At 38.1% G+C, this 23,472-nt stretch overlaps 3 protein-coding genes across 3 annotated transcripts; all 3 read left to right on the top strand.

Annotated features, from left to right (window-relative positions):
- The first annotated feature begins 5,774 nt into the window (after positions 1 to 5,774).
- On the top strand, positions 5,775 to 8,811 carry ccna1 (cyclin A1). The gene is made up of 9 exons (XM_079356511.1): positions 5,775 to 5,956; positions 6,714 to 6,872; positions 6,981 to 7,200; positions 7,285 to 7,400; positions 7,529 to 7,755; positions 7,857 to 8,061; positions 8,179 to 8,292; positions 8,396 to 8,529; positions 8,676 to 8,811. Exons 1-9 carry the CDS (start codon positions 5,951 to 5,953, stop codon positions 8,725 to 8,727), a joined length of 1,233 nt encoding a protein of 410 aa, XP_079212637.1. The 5' UTR covers positions 5,775 to 5,950; the 3' UTR covers positions 8,728 to 8,811.
- A 237-nt stretch (positions 8,812 to 9,048) lies between these two features.
- Positions 9,049 to 16,139, top strand: sparta (spartin a). The gene is made up of 8 exons (XM_079356510.1): positions 9,049 to 9,523; positions 11,063 to 11,839; positions 13,757 to 13,951; positions 14,280 to 14,433; positions 14,663 to 14,857; positions 15,062 to 15,223; positions 15,407 to 15,497; positions 15,702 to 16,139. The coding sequence occupies exons 2-8, from the start codon at positions 11,084 to 11,086 to the stop codon at positions 15,745 to 15,747; spliced, it is 1,599 nt and encodes a 532-aa protein (XP_079212636.1). The 5' UTR covers positions 9,049 to 9,523; positions 11,063 to 11,083; the 3' UTR covers positions 15,748 to 16,139.
- A 1,143-nt stretch (positions 16,140 to 17,282) lies between these two features.
- ccdc169 (coiled-coil domain containing 169) lies at positions 17,283 to 23,445 on the top strand. The gene is made up of 8 exons (XM_079356392.1): positions 17,283 to 17,423; positions 17,518 to 17,600; positions 17,785 to 17,895; positions 18,189 to 18,229; positions 19,522 to 19,620; positions 20,064 to 20,117; positions 20,589 to 20,665; positions 21,267 to 23,445. The coding sequence occupies exons 1-8, from the start codon at positions 17,347 to 17,349 to the stop codon at positions 21,436 to 21,438; spliced, it is 714 nt and encodes a 237-aa protein (XP_079212518.1). The 5' UTR covers positions 17,283 to 17,346; the 3' UTR covers positions 21,439 to 23,445.
- The last annotated feature ends 27 nt before the right edge of the window (positions 23,446 to 23,472 follow it).

Here is a 23,472-nt window from a genome sequence, read left to right as displayed (position 1 = left end):
CACTGGAAAACAAATGTTTAGATGCACTAGATTTGTTTTAAATTCAAAACAAATTCAGGCTTTTTGTGCCTTTATTGGAGAGAGGACAGTGGATGGAGTTGAAAATAGAAGAGAGTGAGGAATGACATGCGGGAGAGGAGCTACAGGTCAGATTTGAACCTGGGCCGCCCACTTAGATGTCTACAGCCTCCACACACGAGGCACGCGCATCAACCACTGTTCCACTAGTGCCAAGCCAGATATTATTTTAACCTCCTCTGTCTAATATTCTGGACCACTTTGCAGAGCTCCCTACATAGAAAGAGCCTTAAAAAGCAACATTGAAAGCTGAGTTATATTTCCTTTATCGTTGTTAAAGAATCATTCCATCTCTAATTATGACCGTAAAAGAATGTTTCAAAGATTCCCAAAATCGCACATGCCAATACATATGTACTGACTACCATCCAGCTTCTTATCCCATGGCATGGTCATGGCAATCAAAATAAACAGCACAGATCTGAGGGCAGGGAGCAGTGGAAACAGACTGAGGCATAACATTGAAGCACACACGCTCAGGACAGCAGCCTGACAGGCGAGCATATGTCCAGAATAACAATGAGTCAGATGGAAAGGCGATATTGGCGCAGTGTCAAAACCATCAGCTGTGAGTGGAGAAGAAGGCAAAAACAAAAACAGCTGTGTAAAAAAAAAAGAAGAAGTGTGACAAAGAAGCCCAGTATACTGAAACCTTTTGCAATCCCGGCTCTACTAAAACCTTAGCAACTAATAGTCTTGGCAATTTTTCCCTGATGCCTCTGAAGGGTACACTCTAAATTCATGAAAGAGAAGAAGAAAGGGGAAAATGTCCTCAAAGTCAGATTCATTTGAATATATAAATAATTTAGAGCACCAAAAGATTTGGGGGGGCCTTAATTGCAATGAAAAATCCACTTCTCCTCAGACAGTCAGAATCCATGCGTAGCATGGCTCAGGCATGCATGGACAAGGAAGTATTTACTGGATACAGGGACTATAGAATTACTATCTAGACATATACATATCTTTTTTGTCAGTTAATATTACTTCCCATCTCTCTCTCTTGAAACGCCATCCTCTTTGATTCACGTAATGTTAATGAGTAGCACAAAAGTAAAGAGTTCAGCAGAACCATTAAAGCAAAAATTAAACATTCATCAAAGGTTTGTTGCATCACTTTGGTTATTACCACATCTTGTGATATTCTCCAAAGTGTTTCCCCACTGGCTAAAGATTGGTTAAGCAATGTGTGTATGTGTGTGTGCGTGTGTGTGTGTGTGTGTGTGTATGCTGGGATCCTGGTAAAAGTAGCCGCCTAATTATTCCACCATCATAAGAAACAGACAATTGATTGTCTCGGTCTTGACATAAAAAGTCTCTTCCTCTCTCACGGCTCATTTTCCTTTCATGCCCCCGGCTCATTACAGTGATGGGCCTTTTAATGGAGGAGATTGCCTGGAATTTTTATTTCATTTTCCTCTACAAAAGGTTCTCTAATTCACACGGGGATCCTACAATGAGGCATTATCAGAGTGTTAAGACTGTGGGGGAAAAAGTTGAACTTCAGACAGGAGACATAATGAAACATCAGGAAAGTTATTTTTCTATTAACATGCTTTGTTCGTGGTGGGTTTTGGGGAGTTTGGAGACTCTAATGTTCTGCATGTTTGGCAGGGACGATTTGGCCTCTTTAAATTTCCCTATAGTCTTGTGTTGCTTTGAAAACTTGGATCTGAAAATTCTGATTGCCAACATTCTCTGAGGCAATAAACACAGCTAATTGGCTGCTAGCATTCTATAGTCTACAGTTTAGGGTGTTTGCATTATTTTGACTTTCTTACACACATACTAGCACAACAGTTGGAGGTGTTACAACAGAGATATTATATTCGGTCTGTGCTCAGAGTGAGTGAGGGAGGTAGTCTCAGCTGTGCTCTCTTCCTGCAGGGTCACGTCACTGGAGGTTGAGGTTTCTGGAGATGAGACTTGTCCATCCTCAGCTGGCAGGTTTCTCTCAGATGGCACAGTGTTTTAAAATCGATGCTCAAACCATGAGTCCGTCTGGCCCCCGCCTGTCACCAGCAATACATCACGCTAATGAAATGGCAGCAGCCCAATGCTATCTGTCACAAGCAATCTGCATCTGAACAGAAAAGAGGAAGAGGGATGACAAAACATTGAGGAACACAGGGGGACATTGTGTGTCCTCCTGAGCGCGTACATGGGTATGTTTATTGTGGGTAAGTTTGAATGAGTGTGTGTTGTATGCTCAGTTGTTTTGACAGATATTGATTTTATTTTTACAGGAGAAAATACTCATAGCAGGGATCAATAAAGTATCTATCTATCAATCTATCAATCTATCTATCTATCTATCTATCTATCTATCTATCTATCTATCTATCTATCTATCTATCTATCTATCTATCTATCTATCTATCTATCTATCTATCTATCTATCTATCTATCTATCTATCTATCTATCTATCTATCTATCTATCTATCTATCTATCTATCGTATCTGAGACTTAGAGAACAGCACATACAATCTTGTTTAAAACTTGTGATAATAATTATACAGTACATTAAACAATCTTTTTTCCTTGCTTCTTCAAGTAAGGGCTGTATAAACATGTCCCAACCAATAATTTAGTCAATAACTAAAGTGGCTATTGTTAAAAAAAAAATCTAAATAAACTAATATCAAACATAATGACATGACCACTGATGCACCATGGGGATGTGATGGACACAGACAAAGGAATTCCAAAATCAATTATAAATACATAAAACGTGTTGAATAATTAAATAAGCAAAACCACCCATCTCTTTGCAATGTTGGAGTTTGAATGTTTTTATTTGAAATAACATTACAGACAACTACATGGCAAATTGATGCATGAAAAAAACGTACCTTGAAACAGAATGCAAGAAAAAAAAAGCTTTGGATCCCCCTGCATTTACATTCATAATCTGTCATTCACAATCTGAATGTTTTTTTTTTTTTTTTAGATAAAATAATACTCTTGATGGAATAAACCAAAGCCATTTAACAGTAAACTTCATTTTATTCAGTAGATTAGAAGTATGTTGTATTTTAAAACAAGTGTATAATATGGGAAGCAAACAATAGGTTAATGTCTATTTCACAAGTTTATAGGGAGCAACTTTGATTTCTAAGTGATGAAAACACTCAAAGGGAAAAATCCTGCCTCATTTCTAATAAGCTAAATCTTAAATTTTTAGATTCATTGTACTTCGTTTATCTTAAGATAAGTGCAGTACAGTATATGAGGATAGACAAGCCAACAGGGCTAAACAAAAAAAGATAAAGTTAAACATGTTGTTTTCCAAGATGAAAGGTGAAATGTTGTCCGATGATAAATCACAGCTAAGCACTCAAAAAGTGAATCCATTAAGTACAGCTGTCAGCACAGCAAGGGAGTGATGGTTGGCTTTAGGATGAAGAAGCTCAGCCTCGTGACCAAGAGGTTTGCAAATTGGAATCTTTAATCCTCTGTTGCTCCACTGGAGCTGCTCAGCAGCAGCTTCAGGAGGATGAGGACACTGTCGCTCCAGCTCAAGCATCCTTCAGTTTCTTTACCTTCATGTTTAGTGTAACGCCTCTGTTTCATGCAGTGATTTAACAATTATCATCATGGTGATGGCTACTCATGCAGTTCTTTATTTAAACATATTCACGGTTGGCAGGCAAAAAGGACACTTTCTACTTTCAAAAGAAGTCACTTCAGTATTTCAATCAGATAAGTGTTTCACAGCTTTGCTCTGTCTCAGTGAGGAGTATCATTTGACTCTGTTGTAATTTGATTTATTTAGAAACACTTGTCCACAACAAAGCACAAATCTGTTCTCAAAACAAAACAAAAAAAACTTTTTTTTACTGGAGATTATGTCTGCCATCTAGAGGATAACACAGAAATTGCAAGCACTCATCAAGTTTGAAAAAAGCTCTTTCTACAGACTGTTTAATTTCTGTCAAATTACAAGATTTTTTAAATTTTATTTAAACATCTTGTTATTTAACTTGTGTATGTTTTTTTTATTGCATACACTGTGTCTGATAAAAAAAAAACATTTAAAAACTCAAAGTATGTAATCCTTTTTTTCAGTAGAACTAATAGCAGACCAATTTTGACTGGCCGTATTCTTCCTTTTCAAATTGGCCTTCTTAGTCACTCTTGCCTATCAAGTATCGTACATGCTTGTACATGGCAAATAGCTACAGTTAATAAAGCAGCTCACAATTGAACCCCCAGCTGAAGACGAAGCTGACAGGAAGACATGCCACTGGAGCAGCAGACTTTTTTTTTTTATCTTTAATGACTCCTGGCTATGTTGCAGGGTTTACTGCTGACAAGTTTCAGTTAGCAGATCAGAAAGGAGATCCAGATTTGCAGACAGTTGAAATATTTATTAAACAGAGTGTGCTCTGCCTCTGTTCTGATTCTACCCTGTCAACACACCCATGCGGGGCCCATGTAGGTCAGATATCAAACTAGCTGGGCCCCATTTGGGCTTATATGGGTCCCTGATGGTACCCATAAGGGTAGTAACCATTATTATTATGGGCAAACAAATGCACTTTTTACACACTCATTCAATACAGTTGTTTATTAAAATTATTGTTAAACATGACTAATTCAAGGTCTCATCTTTGTTTGTTGTTAAATAAAAAAATAATAATAATTAATTGTAATACTGGTCTCTTTATTACTATTATTATTATTATTATAGAATTTAGCACAATAACTGCATGAGTGTGTAAAAATAGCCTTTGTTTGCCCATAAATTAAGTACCTGTAATGCAGGAATGGCTTTACACTCTGTCCCTGTACTTGATCTACATTTTCTTTAAAATTGAGCCAGTGATTGAGGCTGACATTCTTGCAACAACTTACTTAAGGTCCATTCATCAAGACATGACACAGTGACAAAAGCTCTTGTCAGGGCTGTTTTTGTTGGCTGTTCACCATCAATCACCACACCTAGAAATCTCAATATTTCCAGGCAGTTGCTGGAAAGAAAAAAAACAAAAAAACCTGAACACTCACATATAAGCAAACCAGAGTAAAGTCAGCCACATATTGAAGGTTAGTATAGAAGAGTTAGAATATGGGGGGGAAAAAACAAAGACAAATAAGTTAATAAAGTTAAATCATATTATCTTCTTAAAAAAAGCTTAACATTGGGGAAATTAAATAAAAATGTGCTGTACTTTAAAATAAGTTCATGTTTGACCACTTCATTTTAGAAAATCTTTTTGTTTTTCTTTACAGGGGTTGTATATGCTTAAGTTACTATTTTTCCTGACCTTCTGATGAGGCAACAGTGATATTATGGTGTCAAAGCCATGGGCCAGTTTACTTCAAGGTGAGAAGCCCATACCAAGAGTTTACAGCTACTGAGGTGGCTTTTCTGTGTAAATACAGTGGTGCCATCACTGCTATTAAATCTCTTATGAAACTACAAATGAATCAACAATAGGCCAACTCTGTCCATTTGTGTGCAAGCAGGGTAAGTTAACATGGTAAACGTTTGAAAGATGATACAAAAGCACATGAGGCAGTCATATCAAACCCAATCAAAGCAGACTACTCACTTATTTAAATATTGAAATAATACATTTCAATAAAAGTTGTGCACAGTTTGTGACGCACGACGCCTCAGGTTGCGTCTGTGCACGTGACAGAAAGACGTTCGCAGGAGACAGCTGATTGGTTGAAGAAACAGTTCACGCAGGACCATAGACTGTAAGGACATGCATCAAAAACGGCTTTAACGCAACAGAGGTCGCTGTTAGCTCAAAAACTGCAAAAAGGATTTCAGCTTTTAAATAACTCCGCTTTAGGTCTTTGCTGGAATGCTTCAATTTTCTTAACGTAACATTAAACTATTGACTCCGTCGATCGTGATGATGGTGAGTTTGCAGTCAGTGACAGCTCTGTGATATTAGAAAGTCAGATGGAAACAGTGTTTCGGCTCTATCTGATCAGTGTTCAACTCAGTTGGCAGTCTTGATTTATACCTCGTTTGTTTTAGCTTGTGTTTCTGTGATTGATGGATATTGCTCAGTTCTTGTAACCATGGCAATGCTGTTTGGAAAAAGCTGACCCTTTGCTTCAGACCTTCATTGGCATGTTTTAACGTTAATTGCTGAACTTCATTTGACAACTGAAGACTTTTTCATTTGGTGTTGCATGTTTATTATTTTGCACAAAGGGAAATCAAACATCTCTTTTAAAATAATTATAACTTGTCTTTTTTCTTTTGCAAAGCATAAATTCTCAGACTAAAATGTGATGATTTGAATCTCCTGTTTCTCTTATATGCACAAAATGTAAAATGCAACAACTGTTGATTGTTTTATGCTACCAAGTCATTTGTCATTTTACAATTTTTGATAGCTTTCTGTTCACTAGTATCTGGCTTTTTATGAATTATAATGTTTAATGATTAAAAAAATATATATCTTTATTCAGATGCTGCACTGTGGTCGCAAGGTTTCTTTCTACAGTTTGTATATGTTGTTATTAGTTATGTTACTTGGTCAAATGTTGCTTTTTCCATTATTTGCTATCATTCTTATTATCTTGCGGTCCTGCCCCCCATGTTGGAAATAACCACTGCAACATAATGAGGTCCTGACTTTATCTTTTCCTTGTCATTGTTTAAAGATGAACTTAAGCACACGTGCCCATTGTGGCAGTCGCACTAGCAAAGAAAATATCCCACCTTCAATCAAGCCAGATGTATCCCAGGTCCAGCGGACCAAGCAACGGACCGTGTTAGGTGTGCTGTCAGAAAATGAGCAGCACGGCCGATCCAAAAGCCAGGTAAGTAAATGGCCGAGGTATTCAAATATTTGATATACTGAATTTACCTATACATACACTTTAAATTAATTAAATGTGACTGTCATGCTGAGCTGTTTATCTCTACAGGGAAGTCAGTTCTCCAAACACAGTTCGATCTCAGACAGCTCCCACCTCACCTTTCTTGGCTATCCTTCAAGTTCCAGCATTGATGTGTATGTGGAAGAGGCCTGTGAAGTTGTCCTCGCAGCTTCTGGTCAAGAAGTTGTCTCAAACAGCTATTATCAGGATGCAGAATCTTCTGCACTGCAGAATGAAGATGTGAGACTGCTCCTGGAACTGAGTTCAAGTGCGTTTTTCAATCATAAACACATCACATGTAAGGTATAAGACTTTGTATTTTTGTTAACCAACATTTTGTTTTCTCTTATAGGTTCATGCCAGGATGTTTCTATGCAGTCTGAAAATGATAAATATCTAATGTCAGAGCAGGGGCTGTGTGTTTCCCAGTATGCTCAGGACATTCATTGGCACCTGAGGGCAAGTGAGGTACGAAATAATCCAAACTATCAGCATTGAATTATTGTTTTTATACTGTTTAGGGGCAACATTTAATGCATTGCACTTACAAGGATGTGCACAGAAAATACTTGATGATAGTTTGTCTTTAAATCAAGATGAGATTGAGGCCAAGGTCTGGCTACTTAGACAAACATCCAGAGATCACCATCAGCATGCGGGTCATCCTGGTGGACTGGCTGGTGGAAGTCGTCGAGGAATATCAGCTTCATTCTGAGACTCTGCACCTCGCTGTCAACTACTTGGACCGCTTTCTCTCCTGCACGGCGTGTGTCAAGCGGGGAAAGCTTCAGCTGGTTGGCACAGCTGCTTTAATGATTGCAGCGTAGGCAAATCTTTTTGTACATAAAATATGATAAGTCGATCCTCAAAATTGAAGCAATATATGGAGTGGAACTGAAAACCAGATATTGCTGAATCTTGCAGAAAGTATGAGGAGATCTCCCCTCCTGAGTTAAGTGAGTTTGTGTACACCACGGACAGCACCTACACTGAGAAGCAGCTGGTCCACATGGAGCATGTTTTCCTCCGAGTGCTAGCTTTCAAGATGGCAGCACCCACTATAAACCAGTTCCTCCAGCTTTTCATGTCCATTCAGCCTGTGTGTGCCAGCTCAGAGAATCTTACACAGGTGAGAAAAATAAGTGAAACAACAGTCAGACTTTAGGGATTTTTCCTCAGCTTTTGATTTTACAGTTCCCAATGTCCGTTTAACGTTATATGCTGTGATGTTTTTTTGTGCTTTTAGTATTTAGCAGAATTAAGCCTGCTGGAAATTGATCCATTCCTACAGTTCAACCAATCAACAGTGGCAGCTGCAGCGTACTGTCTGGCTATCTACACTATTAACAGATCTCTTTGGGTAAGTTTCCAGAAGAATGTCTTCGAGTCCATGTTAAGTGTTAAAACATTTTTCTAGGAATAAACCAAAATATGTCTCAGAAGTTGTTGTTTTTTCCTTTTAGCCTGATTCCTTACGTTACTTTACCGGTTATACCATGGATGAAATTATGCCTTGCCTAAATGAACTCCACAAGCTGTTCATAAGTGCAGACAGTTGCCCACAACAGGCCATCAGGGAAAAGTACAAGAGTTCAAAGTAAGGCATAGTTTTCATAAAAGAGTGTCATTTTAAAAACAACTATTGTATTTCATTTTTAACATTTTATAGATTTAATGATGAGCCATGACACAAATTTCCCTCTCGAAATGCTCTTTTATCTGGTCTTTTGTCTCTATTCACAGGTATTGTCGTGTGTCATTGATCACTCCGCCCACTGTTCTACCTTTCCTATGACTCACTCCCTCGTCCGTCCTCTGAAACTGCTGCCAGATCTTAATTAAATATGAGACAGAATAAACACAGTTTATTATACTGCCAGTCCCATGAAGGTCATACTCCAGTGCACACTTTAATGCCTTATTATTATTATTATTTATTTTATTTTATTTTTAAGTTTTTCTTCAAATACAATAAATTAATTTAAAAAAATCATGCATGAGTGTAGAAGTTGAATACATGCAAGGTTTTAAATTCTGGTAAGTTATTCAAGGTAATTATTATTTTCATTTAATTTAAAAAAACTGCTTTTTTTCAGAATAATGCTGACTTTGATGTTTAAATCACAACATCATCCATAGAGTTGTTAGTCTTGTATAGCCTACATATATGCACACAACATTTTAAAGTTGTTTTTGTAGGCTTTAGGCCAATATGTATATTTTTGTTGTGTAACCTTTTCAGCCATATTTATTTGAGTGAAAGATAACACATAAACGTAAGCTTATGTACTTATATGAGATGAGTGTTATATACTGCTGTTCCTTCTCGAATAAAGTTTCAAACTGTCCCTTTATAAACATTGTAACCGGACGTGAGGGTTTTATTTTGAAAAGGTTGACCGGAGTCAGTGTAGTCACACCTTCGTGGGTTTGATGCTCTTGAGTAGCTTACGTAGATAGTCCGTCAGATTGAATTAGTAAATCAAATGAATTTATTGAATGAGACAGTAAAGAAAAACTGTCGAAAATGAATACAAGGACTTTGTGACAACTTTCTTCCCCTTATAGGTTAAATTAACATCCGTTTTAAGGTAAGCCCGATTTAACTTAAAAAATAATTTTGTTGTCAATGGGTCAGGCGTGACATTTTTACAACTAACAGAAACTGATATATTTATGAAATTTGAAGTTATTTTTGATTATTATTCTAATTTGGTGAATGGGGAGTTCTTATGACAGCTCCAACGCAGCCCTGTTGTTCAGGTCAAACCTGATGTGTTTGTTGGCTGTTACAACATGTATCAGCCAACAACAATAATGAAAACGCATTACAGAGATTTTTTTAACATTGCTCATCTGCTCTTCCTTAGTGCTGATGTATTTTCTCTAACCATCTCTCTGCCTGGGCCTACAAGTATGTCGGTCTTGTTTATTTTGGTGAATCCCCTCCAGGGTGAAACATGCTCAGTTCTTTTATCATTTTTATTAAAAACAAACGCCAGTGATTCTGCATTTTCTTCTGCACTAGTCAAACACATCAAGGTTGAGCTCATATTTCTGTGTGATGTTCTCCTGTCACTCTTTATTGTGTGTTTTGATTATTTAGTGGCATGCAACTGCTTGTATATCAGATTTTTCTCTGTAAGGGACTGGAAACTAAACCAGCTTTACGCTGAGTCTTTTCGTATACCTCATATATCAATTGAACAAAGTTCTTTTACAAATAAAGAAATTCTAAATTCAAATCTTGCACCTTATTTTCCCTTCTTACATTGTTGTGTTGTTTTTCTTTGTTTACTACTAGGGCCAAAAATACGGTGGCCCTGAAGGGCAACTGTGCAAATATTTCATGAAAAAACAAACATTTAAAAAAATGTACAAAAGTAGTTAACTTGCTGTAAATTGTTTTATACCTGCTGCGAAATATATTTCACAAACCGGAATGGGAATGCCCAGACTACTTGTTTGGGATTGGACTGAAATCACAACACCTGACCTTTCTTCTGCTGTACTGTCTCCGATGTTTCATAGTTTAGCTTCAATCTGCTTCAGGTGTTACAGTTGACAGGAAAGTTTTAGTGTGAGAAGACAGGATGTCTTAAAGTCAATTTTTCCAAAATTGTTTGTTTCTTAACTCCAGGACATGAAGCACCTTGAGCATGTAGGACCCTACTGCTACAGTTTGGAGTAAAGGGGCAATGCTTGGCCAGCGAATTGCACATGTTGTTTTAGTTATTAGACACCTGCAGCAAGTCTCAACTGATCAGATATGATCAGTGTGTCTCCACATAGGTAAACATAGACACAAGCGCTGTTACCTAATTTGCAAGAGAAATCTCCTGATTGACTATATACTGACAGGATAAGCATCTAATCTTTAGCAGCCCCTGAAAAATATTTAGACTATATTTTTAAAATGTTTTTCTGTTTCATGAAATACTTTTGCATGTAGTGAATTTTTTTTGCAATCATTAAATATTTAGACAGTTGCCCTCCAGGGCATGCCAATTACTCTCAATGGAATATTTAAAAAGCAAAGAATAGTCACAGTTGCACATGTGTTTATTTAGATTTAAGTCAGGTTACTATAACTCTTAAATTCCTTCTTCCAACTTTTCTGTCTTTTCCAGTCTCTGTATCTTCTCATCAGCATGGCAGAGCCTGCGGAGCTGCTGCTCATCAGAGACCAGTATGAGTTGGCATTTCGTTCTCTGAGTCGGGGGCTGGCAGCTGAAGAATCCGGGAAGAAAGTGGAGGCCCTGGAGTATTACAGAAAAGGTCACCAACACCTTACCCAAGGTGTGGAGGTCCCCACTAGTGGGGCAAGGCAGCACGGAGCGACGTGGGATATGGCCAGACAGCTTCAGCAGAAGATGAGGAGCACGCTGCAGACTGTCAACACCCACCTCTCTGACATGGAGACCTCTCAACAAAAATCAGGATTTCAGAGGCACCATCTGTTACAGGATCTTCAGCCTCCCCAAAACTCCATACACCACCTCTACCCCAGCATACCTGCTACCAACCAGAATACAATCCCCACCCCTAGAACTCCCCCTCCCAGGCCTCCTTCCCCTGCTGTTCTGCACACACACAAAGTCCCTGTAGCCGTACCAGGAACAACAGCCATGGCAAATACAGGGGAACAACCTCCGGCATATACACTGCAGCCAACAGCCGGCCATCGCAGCCTGGCTTGTGGTCCTGCTGGAGGGAGCCTCCAGACCGGAGCTCCAGCAGGAAGAGATGGACATGAGCTGCTTTTAATCCGTTCCGGGGTGCAGATGTTTTTCGTGGCACCAAATGGACAGGTCAGCTCCATGTCTAATCCAGGCTTCCTTCGCATCATTGCATTTGACAACCAGCGAAAGGACTGCACTTCAGGAAGGCCCTCAGCATTTATACATGTAAGTAAACAATATGTTTTAAAAAGTAAGTATGGCATGTGGGTGTTGTATGTAAGAGAAGATTTGTTCCTGGGGTGTGTCCTAAAGACAATTATGTTTTAGCAGTGCACAAACTTCTTACGTTCTTGTAGACCAGTTTTATAACTAACTCATATAAGGTTGGTGTAGTGTAAAGTTACCAATGACAAATGATGCTGTCTTTGTGTCCTTAAACATGTATCCCTTTTTAACTTATTCAGGTATGATTTTAACTTATTCAAGTATTGTGATAACGAATGGAAACTGAAGTTTACTAGTCAAGTGTGATCGATATTTTTTTACCAGGGTTATATTATCACAAACAAATGACCGTTTTGAACGGCAGTAAATCAGATCATTGTGTCACTTTATTGATTAGATGCTTTGTCTTTAAAACCTCAAAGAACAGCCCACACATCTGTCACATTTCTCTACAGCTAAAGGAGATGTTTAAAAAGTTCAGTCCATAACCAAACGATAAAATCTTTTAATTAGCATTTAAATCTTTGCATTTAACAAACCAGTTCATATATGTTTTTTATTACTATATTGGTTGTTTAAATTGGTATCATTGAGCTATGATTTGCATAATTGTGTAAATATTCAAGCATCATTGCTCTGCCAATGTTTAAGGAATGTATTTTTGTTGTAAATGTATAACGTTTTAAGCAGAGCCATAGATTAGAATTATTCCATTTCATTTGACTTTGATGACACATTATTCCATACAAAAATAAAATATACTTCAATTCGTAATTGAATTATTCTGTCACATTCACCTATATATGCACAATGTTTGTTGGTTGTTTTGAGTCAATGAAGAACTTGAACAATGAATCAAATGTTTTATGGAACCTCTACAGAGCTCTTATTGCTGATCTGTGTACTGCAATGGAACCCATGACTCTGTGTTCCCTCCACACCGGCCTGGTAGGCGGCTTGCTTGTATTCTGGCCCTGCTTTGTTTTCCAGTAACACAATGGTCCCATTATGAGATGACTCTGCTCTTCTGTTGTGCCGCTGGTCAGTGTCCTGCACCCTCACAGGGTCACTCTGTCAGGCGGCATACCAGTGGTGGGATGTGGCCGCAAGCTTACCTGTTTTACATCACCTGATATCGGAGTTTTCAGAGTGACTATTTATGTGGCCTGCGGTATGACTTTACACCTTAATCATTATGCATTGGTACTTTCTGAGACAGTACATTTTTTGTAGGAATTATGAACTTTATGCTGAATTTTGATGAATTTGCTGAAAGTTCTTTAAAAGTGATTCTCAGGGATTTTTGATGGATATGAGAGGACATCATTTTACGTGCCATATCTGTCAGAGTAATATCAACCTTTAACATATGCTAACTAATATATTGGTCAGGCCCTATAATGTCGTTATTGCAGCATAGATGGCTTACAAAGGGCTGACATTAGGCTAAAAGCCTGTAACATGCCTTTGAAAGGTGAAAACATGGATCATAGGCTAACTTAAGGCTTCACAAAACCAACTTTTGACATACAGTAGGCTATGTACAAAATAATTGGGAAAACACAATATCTTACTTCAGGTATCAATCATAAGTGCTTATAAAAGTGGACATGAAGGTTTTTTTTTTATTTTTATTTTTTACATATTTTGGGCTAGTATGCCTAAATTAAAATAGGACAGTAGATACAATCAAGAACTTGTTAGAGAGTTGGGAGTGACATGCAGGAAAGGAGCCACAGGCTGCCTGCTTCAAGAACAACCTCTGTACTTTTGGCTCACAATATAACCACTTATCCTACCAGTACCCTTTGAACTGTATTCTCGCAATTTACATTTAAACCAACTATACCCGGCAATCAGTTGAAATGATCAGGTGATGATCAGCTCTGACCATATATATTTATTTTTGTTTTCCAGGTGTGTGACTGGCTGTACCCGCTGACAGCAGAAACCCCAGTGCTGTTGGCTAATTCTGGGATCTACATGTTCCCTGACTGTTTCGCCGAATCTCCAGGGTCCTATGTGGGCATAGTGTTGTCCTCTGAACTGCCCTCTGCTGACAGAGACATGTTCCAGGACATGCTTTCTCAGCTTGCTGACCTCAGAATCCAGGTGTGCTTTTGCCAAAAATGTACAGATGAGCAAGGATGACTGAGTTGAGTCAGTGTAACAATATGCAGATTTATTTCACATTTAAAGAGGAAGGGATGGGAGTGTTGACAGTGTAAAAACCTGTGTCTCAGGCTTGAAACTTCAGAACAAACAAAATAGCTGAGATGGTGTCGGTAACTCTTGGCCTACTAAGTCATGGTTTAGAGGAACGTATGTTAGCTGTTTTGGGTTTTCACATTTAAAAAAAAACGTTTTTCTTCATGTCCCTCCTATTATCAATGTCATAACTATAAATGACCAGCATATGAATTAATGGATTTCCTACCAGGGTCCAGAGGGGTCAGGGTCACAAGTGTACAACCTGAATGAGAAAATCCCCCTTGGTACCCCAAAAGATCAAACAGAGCTGACCCTGCCCACAGGGGAAAAGGGGAAACTACTTCCTGGATGGAGTGAGAAGATGGCTCAAGGAATCTTGTCAGGTGTGTTTTTTAAGCAATGGTCTTCAAAAATGGTAAGGCAAATTATCTCGACTGGGTTTTCCTCCATTTACCAAACATGGCCACTAGAGGGCAATGTTCTCCTTTGCTGCAATGTCTAACCATTGTCTAACCATATTTGCGCACCTTACTTGTAAAGGACCATATTTTGAATAAGACATCCTTACTTTTGTGAATAAAAATGTATCACTCAACATGATTTTGTCTAAAGGCGCTACAAAGTTGAGTCAAGAGTTTGTTAAAGGAGCAGAGGCTACTGGTAGGGCCATTCATAAAGGAGCAGCCAAGATCCGGGACCACATCACTCCTGAGGAAACTCCTTCAGAAGTCAGGCCCGGTGTCACCAAAGGTCTTCAGGTGGCTAAAACGGCCAGTGGGGGCGCTGTTCGGGTCAGCCAATATATGGGTAAGGACTTCAAATTAACTCATATGGAACCTACAAACAGAATCCTGTCAAAGCACTTTGAAATAATTATAAGAAAAGCAAACTTCTATTGGATTTTAAACAACTACACTTAAAATAACTTAAAATAAAAAGATTTTTGATTTCTGTACTTTTAAATTGCAAGATTATGCACGTATGTATACTTGTACGTGTGTGTATTCACAGTTGATGGAGTCAGTGCAGTGGTAGGACATGTGGCAGAGAAGATGGCACCCCATGTGAAGAAACATGGTGCTAAACTCATCCCAGAGTCTATGAAGAAGGGTAAAGATGGCCAGCCTTCCAACTTGGATGGAGCCAAGTTTGTGGCAGTCAGCAGTGTACAAGGTAAAATGGATAATTCTAGGTCATGCACATAGTCTGATTTATTTATATATTCTTGAAAATTATCTTATCGGTTATAAAAATCCTTATACAGTCATGAATTGGCTGTTTATTGTGTTATCAAAGATGGAGGTTTTAAGTATTAATAGATGACTTTGATTTTTTTAAAATTTGCATCCAAACCAGGGTTCTCTACAATTTGGAATAGTCTGGAGACCGGAGCAAAGCTTATTGGCAAAAGCGTTGCAGCAGAGACTGTCAATATTGTGACCTATAAGTAAGTCTTAACATTCCCCATTATTTCCTCTCTCTTTAATTGATTGACATTTCTTGATCATTTATAGACTATTGTATATTTTGTTTCTAGCCTGTTTCTGCATCTTTTTAGTCTCAACTTGTTCAACACTGGATAAGAAACGAGTTCTTCTCTTTTGCTTTCTTCTTGGTACGTTGGGAAACTGATCTGCTTATTTCTTTTCAGATTTAGGGGCTTAGAGAATCTATTAAAAACGTCGAGGAACGTATGACGGCACTGGGGAGTAAAGGCAAAGACCTTTGAACTAACATTTCATTCTGCATGATGTACAGACTTTTCATTAACCAAGATGAAGTCAGAAAAGAACTCAATAGGACAAATGCCAAATTCTATGGAGCAGCTTACACATAATTCTATTGGAAATATTGTTTTCATAAAACTCGCATTTTTTAAAAATTAGCTTTTAAGTGAACTTCTAAGTTTGAGTTTTGGGTTCTTTTTTGACTAGGTGTATTTAAAACCTCTATTTTCTGTTTGATTTTCTGAGTCGGTCTGTTAACCAAAGCTAAATATCTGCTGATGTTGGGTGGTGCTGCTCTTGCTGTTCAGACTATCTGTACCCTCTTTTTCTGGTTTGTTGCTAATAAAACTACTTACAAATACGATATGAATGTGTTGTGTGATGCGAATCAAAACACGTCACATTGCACTGGAATTTAAATATTGTATACACATTTATTTTCCACTTCAAACAACTCCTTCCTAACTGTAGTATTATTTGTGATGAAGGTATGGTAATGATGCAGGTGCAGCCACAGACACTGGTCTCAAGTCAGCGATCAATGTTGGTGTCGCTGCGCACAACATCGACAATTTGGGAATTAAAGCCATCCTGAAGACCGCAGGCAAGGAGACTGCCAAGGCTATGGTGAAAAGCCCAGATGAAAAGCCTGGGGACATTAAGATGAAGGAGGCCCAGAAAAGAGAACATCGGCCAGAGAATATAAAAGAGCAATTAAAGAAAGAAGAGGAAGAGAAGAAAAAAAAATTGTGAATGTAAAAAAATGTAAAGTTTGGAGTAAGAGTCAGAATTACATTTTAGTTAAAGGTCAGGGCAACAGAGCAATACAGTTCAATTCTGAAACTATAGCACTTATTTTTGTGGAAGTATTTTAATTTGTCATATCTATTTAAATGTATTTTACGAAATGTTTGGTTTGTTTTCATTTAGCTTAATAGCTTCACCAGTAAAATGTAAACGTATTTATTCTGTTAAACCTGGAAGGCATGCTGAGAGTTTGAAAGTTGGAAAATGGCCATTATGTAAAACAAAACACAAATCCACGAACTAAAGACATGTTAAAATCACATTTTAACTATTATTATAGAGACGTTTTTTGGTAATGGATGTTTAATTAAAGTTATTCAGTGACACACTGGACAAACAAAAAATGCCTCTCCTTCTTACACTCAGAAGTGCTCACTTTTATTAATTGCTTGTTATATTCAAATGTTTAATAGTTTAGTTTGCAAGATATAGCCTAAAGCTGGCCAGAGAAGGTAACTTGTGTTCGTTGAAATATAACCCTGTAGCCTAATTCGGAGATGAAGTGAAATTTCAGGCTAACAAAGCTTTAAAAAATGGTTTGAAATGTACAATATATGAGGAGTATGAAATAAACTTGGATACCTTTTTTTATTATCACAATAAAAAATATATATTGTGGGTGTTAATTCCTCTGTTGAATATAACCGAGGTGGAGGTCAAATGTCACTAAAATGTTGAGTTACGCCCGAACAAAACCGGAAACAGTGGTCTCCATGGAAACCCCAAGGACAAACTTTTCTTCAGCGTCAGTTTTTCAGAAACATGTCAGGAGACAGCGACTACAGCAAGTACGATTTTGCTCGATTACAGGCAGAACTTGAGCAGGAGAGAGAAACGAAGTAAGTTGTTTTCGAGTCAATAAGTCAAAAGTTATCATGGAAGAGTTTGTTTGTTTTTGCGCCGTAAAAATAGCCCCGTCTGTGTCTGTCGTAGAGAAATGCTGGAAGAATCTGTGTCTGATTTACGAAATACCATGTTTGAACTACAAGAGAGGCTGCACAGTGTTGATGGGGAAGGTAACTTAGATTATATTTTCTGATATTATGATTGTATATTACAGTATCTGTCACCTCAGCCCCCCCAAAAAGTGTTGGTATAGTCTCTTGTAGCCCAGGCACTTTTCAGTCCGAGTAGTGTACCCTGGTCTTAATGTTACTGACTTGGCTGTGACTCTTCTACAATCACCCCACTATCCACTAGGAAATGAGTGGAAGACCAGGTATGAGACTCAAATAGAGTTAAATGGACAGTTGGAAAGACAAATGTCTCTGGTTCATGAGAGACTGGAGGACCTTCGAGGGAACCCCATGGGTAAGTTCACCAGCCATTATTACCTTTTGAAGGGATATTGAAAATACGTGATTAAATTTGTAAACCAAAAACAAGCTTTTCAAAAGAGTAAATAACTCAATGGCGTTCTCCACACTAAGAGTGTTGACATTGCAATAATATCAGAATTCTTTCTGGATGCTCAGGATTTAAGAAATGGAAATTTGGTTTAAGTGAAACTGGGCTAATTCATGAGGTAATTTAATAGTCTTTGACTATGTCAACTCAAGTGTGTGATGTCTGCATGCATACATCGTTTTCTTTCTTTTTTACAGATCGATTGGCCTCTATCCGTTTGTATGATGACATGCCAGTGGTTAGTACAAACGTTTTATTGTTTTTTTTTGTTTTGTTTTGTTGTTAGCCAAGCGCAGAATACAATAGATATAGAAATAGAGAAGCACACTACCAGCAGAGAGAGCCAGAGTCACAGTGTGAGCAGAGAAAATATGAAGGACAGAGAGGATTGTAACAGCAGCTGCTCTTCTTCCTCTGGTTGATGCAGGCTGAACAAACCAGAGTTTAATCACAGCACTGTAATCACAGGATTACAAACCATGGGAGAGTAATGCACACTAATTACAATACACACACACACAAATGCACACCACACCAAATGCATGCCACAGTCAGAATATGAGTGTGTCTGCTTGCCTTAGGCACGACTAACAGATGCTCATGAGTGTATCAGAAAGACTGTGGACTGAAGATCTATGAAAAATCATGAACAGGACAGTTTGAAGACTATAGATCCTGCTGTTTACATAACTCACTGCCTCTAAACGAACATCACTTTAAATCTTTACTGGTCACTTTAACCTGCCACTTACTGCACATCATTCCTTCACTGTCCTGCTAAGTTATTTTTGGTATTGTATTTATGTTACTATTTTATTCAGTTTTTGACTTTTTTTGATTCTATACTGCTGCAGCAACGCCCAAATCTCCCCATTGGGGATCAATAAAGTTATATCTTATCTTATCATTAGGTAGAGACAACGACAGATCATCGTTCAGCATTGGTGTTATTATACAGCAGCTCTGTCTACTCGTCCTATTAGATAACATAACTGATATTTTTACATTTATTTGGGTAAGTAAATATACGATCCCTTGATATATTAATATGCAGATTTAATGCAGTCAATAACAAAAATTAAATTCATGTATTCATTTGATATTAAACTGTCAAGAAACAGGTTTATCTTAAATTTGATTCATACATCTGAAAGTCTAAACACATTATTTATTTATCTATAGTTAATTGCTTACTTTAATTTATTTTATTCTTTTTTTGGGGGGGGGGCACATGCAGAAGAAATCATTTCTTTCAAACCAAAAAACAGTATATCTCTGCTTTGTGCAAAAAAATCTTGTAGCTTTTCTCCTGCTGTAATGCGTGTTTTTCCCATTTTTGAATTATGTATGAGACTAATCCATTTTTGGTTTTCTGCAATAACTGTTCTGTTATTGTTTGATCCTTGGAGACAGAACTGTGTTATTCTAGTCCAAATCGATTTGTAATTAGACATTACCAGTACAACATCTTCACACTCAGTGGCCTCTTTGTTATCACTGTGGCTAATTAATTGAAACGCTCTGTGACAGGAGACACTGAAGCAGCGACTGAAGACCCTGACTGAAGAGAAGTGTGACCTCCAGAGTCAGCTGATGGACTGTCATCTGCAAATGGAACAGGAGGGAAAGGTGTTTATTTCAAATGCTGTAGTTCAGATAAAAAAAAAAACAACTTTTTTTTGCCATAATGGGTTTTACTGTTAACAGTCACTGTAATTAGCAATAGATAAAAAGAGCTTTGTTTTATATTCAGTTTTGCATTCTTCTTTTTAAATAACTGATGCTAAACTGAACCCTAATCTTAGTCCTGCTTTCGACTACTGATATGACCTTAGTTTAGCAACTTGGTTCTTTGTCTATTGTTTTCTTCACAGCAAACAGCGAGATTTGAGTTAAAAAAAAAAGTTACGCATTCAGCATGTGGAGCCAGTAATCTATGGTTTAACCAGTGGCTCATTAACCCTGAGGACCTCTTAAAGTATGCGCAGGCAGAAAACTTATAACAAGCACTGCACCTGTGAGAAGAGAGAAAATGTGACGGTGTAGTCCTCTGTTTCATTTTTCCCTTTCAGGCATTCCACAAAACTAATGATGAGAGGCGGGCATATCTTTCAGAAATTGCTAAGGTAAGCTTCTCTTTTGATCCATGTCAACAGAAGAGCTACTGGGAAGTCAAACAAGTAGCTCTGAAACCAAACATACTTTCTACAACTGTTATTAGCATTATGAGTATTATGTCTGTGCCTTATTCAGCAGTACTATAGCTGTCATGTCCAAGTGCTACAACGTCACATTACAGTGCAGAGAGCAGACTTATGTAGCTTCTTTCTTTCAGACCTAGTTACGAATTCCCATTCATCCTCTAATGCTGCTCTCTTATATAATAGGTGAGTCAAGGACGTTCTGCTTTCTGCTGCAGCCACACTGGTTATTGCAGGCCTAAAGCATTTGCAAGAAAACTGAACTAGAAGTGTCTATCAACATTTAAACTTTACATTTGAAGCCAATTTAAGAGCCTCGGGCTGTAAACATGTGAAAGCATACTCTAAACAAACTGTCTCTTGTGCTCTCTTCGAATTTACTCTGAATTTCTACAGCTGTCTTCTACCCTTGATGTCCAAAGAAGACAGTGCTCCCAGCAGCCACAGAGGGCAATAGAGAGCAAACAGAAGCGGTGAGAGAACCCTTTCAGATGATGAAAACAATAACCTGAACTGTGAAATAAGCTAACTACAGCTCCAAAATTAGTGAAAAAACACGTATCAAGAGACATTTATAAAATCAGCCTCTTTGCACAGTAAACATGATGTTACAGCTTTGGAGAAGTTTGGCTTTACCGTTTATGTTACACTTTTTGGAGGGGGCAGCGCATCAGTAATGATGACTTTGATGCTACACAAATGCAGCCCAACCAATGGGAACGGTTTTTGTAAAAGACTTTCTAGAGATAACATCAGATGAGTAAATGAATACTTAGTGACTTAAATGAGTATAGACGTGTTTAGCTCTTTACTTACATTTAATATGTGACATACTTTCGATCTAATCTTGGAATATCTGCATTAATCAGTTTGTTTTTGGAGTCATACTACTGTCCTGATTTGTAACAAATAAACAACTGCATGTGCTTGACAGATTAGTAATACATTCTCAGATTGATCCTCTTTGACTATCATTGTGTAGTTTTAGCTCTCTCTCTTTAGCCCTTTAACTGAAAACTATTTTTTATCCACAGCTTTTGCCTGTTTTACTAACTATGTTTTCTGATGGCACAGAGGGAAGCAGGCCAGCAGGATGGAGGAGGCTAAATCTAAGACAGGAGAAGAGAGAGAAGAAGATGGAGGAGGCGTACGTGTGACAGGAGGCGGTGTTAGTGGAGCAACAGTAGAGAGAAGAGAAGAGAAGAAATTCCAAAAGGGAAGCAGGTTACCAACAGTGAAGTCCTAGCTGATATACGAGCACGAGCCAAACTCTGGGGTTATAGGAGGATGATATCATGCAAAAAATTTTACTCGCCACTTGTTATGCGGATGGTTGAGAAATAGCTTTATACTTCTATTTTTAGTTTCCTCAGAGCTTTTTTTTAATATGTGGGCGATCTGCCCTGTTGCTATGGTCATAAGTCAATGTTCATTGCACAGTTGCTGGTAAATACAGTTTCACACTGATTTCATGATATACAAATGTACATATATGATACCACCTGGCGTTTTCTCCCCATGTTTGAAAAGGACGAGTGGCTATAAGTGGAAATGTCTAAGGGGGAGGATATTACAGGATTTGAGTGAGCTAGGTCACCTCGTAAAGTGCCAGAACCCTGCTGAGTCTGACATTTCTACTGTCACTGCAATTTTCTTTTCCAATGCACCTCCTACGACTTGTACTTCGTAAGCAGCTCCACGTACACCACTCGCAACCAGTCACCCCCCCCCCCATCCCACCTACTGACCGCCTTTACAAATGTAGGCGTGTTAAAAGTGCAGCCATATGGGATAAAGTAGTGGAAAGGAACACTGCCAGAAGCTGTTTCATTTGTGTTTGTGGAGAAGTGTGGAGGATGATTTGCTGTTCTTATCAGGCAATAATTGGAACAACGTTCTTGTTGCATCAGAATCGTCAGTCAAATCCAGTCAGTTTTCATTGTTGTAGATATGCACTCTTAGCTTTCTCCTCCTTTTCACCTCAGTGGTCTGTAAGGACAGGGATGTTATATTAATGAGCTCAGGGATTATGACCTAAAATTGGATTATGAGACCAAAAAGTCACAGACATAATTATTCATGTAGGAATATACCTTACCAGATCTTCAGCTTTGCGTCCAAGATTGGCAGGACATTGTATTGTAGTGACAGGTAAACTGGCCTTTAACATAAAGGGCAGAGATCAAGCCCTGTTGTCACTAAGCGTTAACCTAGCTGAACTGTCCTTTATGACACTGGATGCTTAACCACTTCCACTTTGCTTTTGGAGTAAATTCCCTCGCACAAAATCAAAGAAAGGTGTTTGAAAACGATGTTTGGACCCCGGGATTCAAAATAATCGTGATAATAATAGTCCACCAAACTGATGGAAACAGTCTTTCTTTGGCCAAAAGTAAGATTGTACTTAAGATGTATGAAAAATATCATTTCTCAAAGCTCTGTTATAGCATGTAAAATGTTGACAAATGTTAAAATCATGACATCCTCGATCAGAATTCTCTCATTTCCAGCTAACGGAGACGTGTTTCCATAAAGTAGTGACCTGCCATCTAAAATCACATGACAATTCTGTGCACAGGGAAAGTGCACTTTCCCTTTACAGTGCCATCCATTTTTAAAATGGTTTGCTGACACAGTTACATGTACTGCTTCAGCGATAGGTTACTTGTCTTTGATTAGGACTTAATTTTAAGATGGACAGTCCATGTTGCCTCATGAGAAAGTCAGTAAATTCACAGCACACCACACTATCCTTATTTCTCCTACACCACCTCTCTTTAAACAGTTTTTATGTACAAGCTTGTATTAGTTAATCTCACAGCATCCTACCCACACTGCCACGGAGCAAACAACCAGATGTCTAGTGCTGACAGGTGCAACACGGTGACAAATCACTACAGCATCTGTCAAAACACTACAAATCACCCTATTGCTGCCTGCCAATGCTAACTAGGTTTGCTCATCTGTCTGTACTCACCACTGTATATGAATATGTTGAAAACCACAGAGTGTAACTTCCAACTGCTTATTTATTTGAATAAGAGACCCGATGCATGTGCATGTGAATGACTTTAGTCAGTCAACCTCAATGATTTCTGGGTGACAGATTTTGTTACTGTTTGATGTGAAGTTGTAAAGTTATTACGTATAACATGATGGAAAGAATATCATTGTATGTAGCTGTCAACAGGCTCAGTTGGTCTTCAAATGTATGTCCTTGGCAGTGAAATAACATATCCAATTTTATGAATTATTCCAAATGGGATTTGTCACAATATGA

Source organism: Symphodus melops (assembly GCF_947650265.1).
Source record: "Symphodus melops genome assembly, chromosome: 11".
Taxonomy (NCBI): Eukaryota; Metazoa; Chordata; class Actinopteri; order Labriformes; family Labridae; genus Symphodus; species Symphodus melops.
Note: the sequence above shows the minus strand (reverse complement) of the source record. Positions and strands in the feature narration are given on the sequence as shown.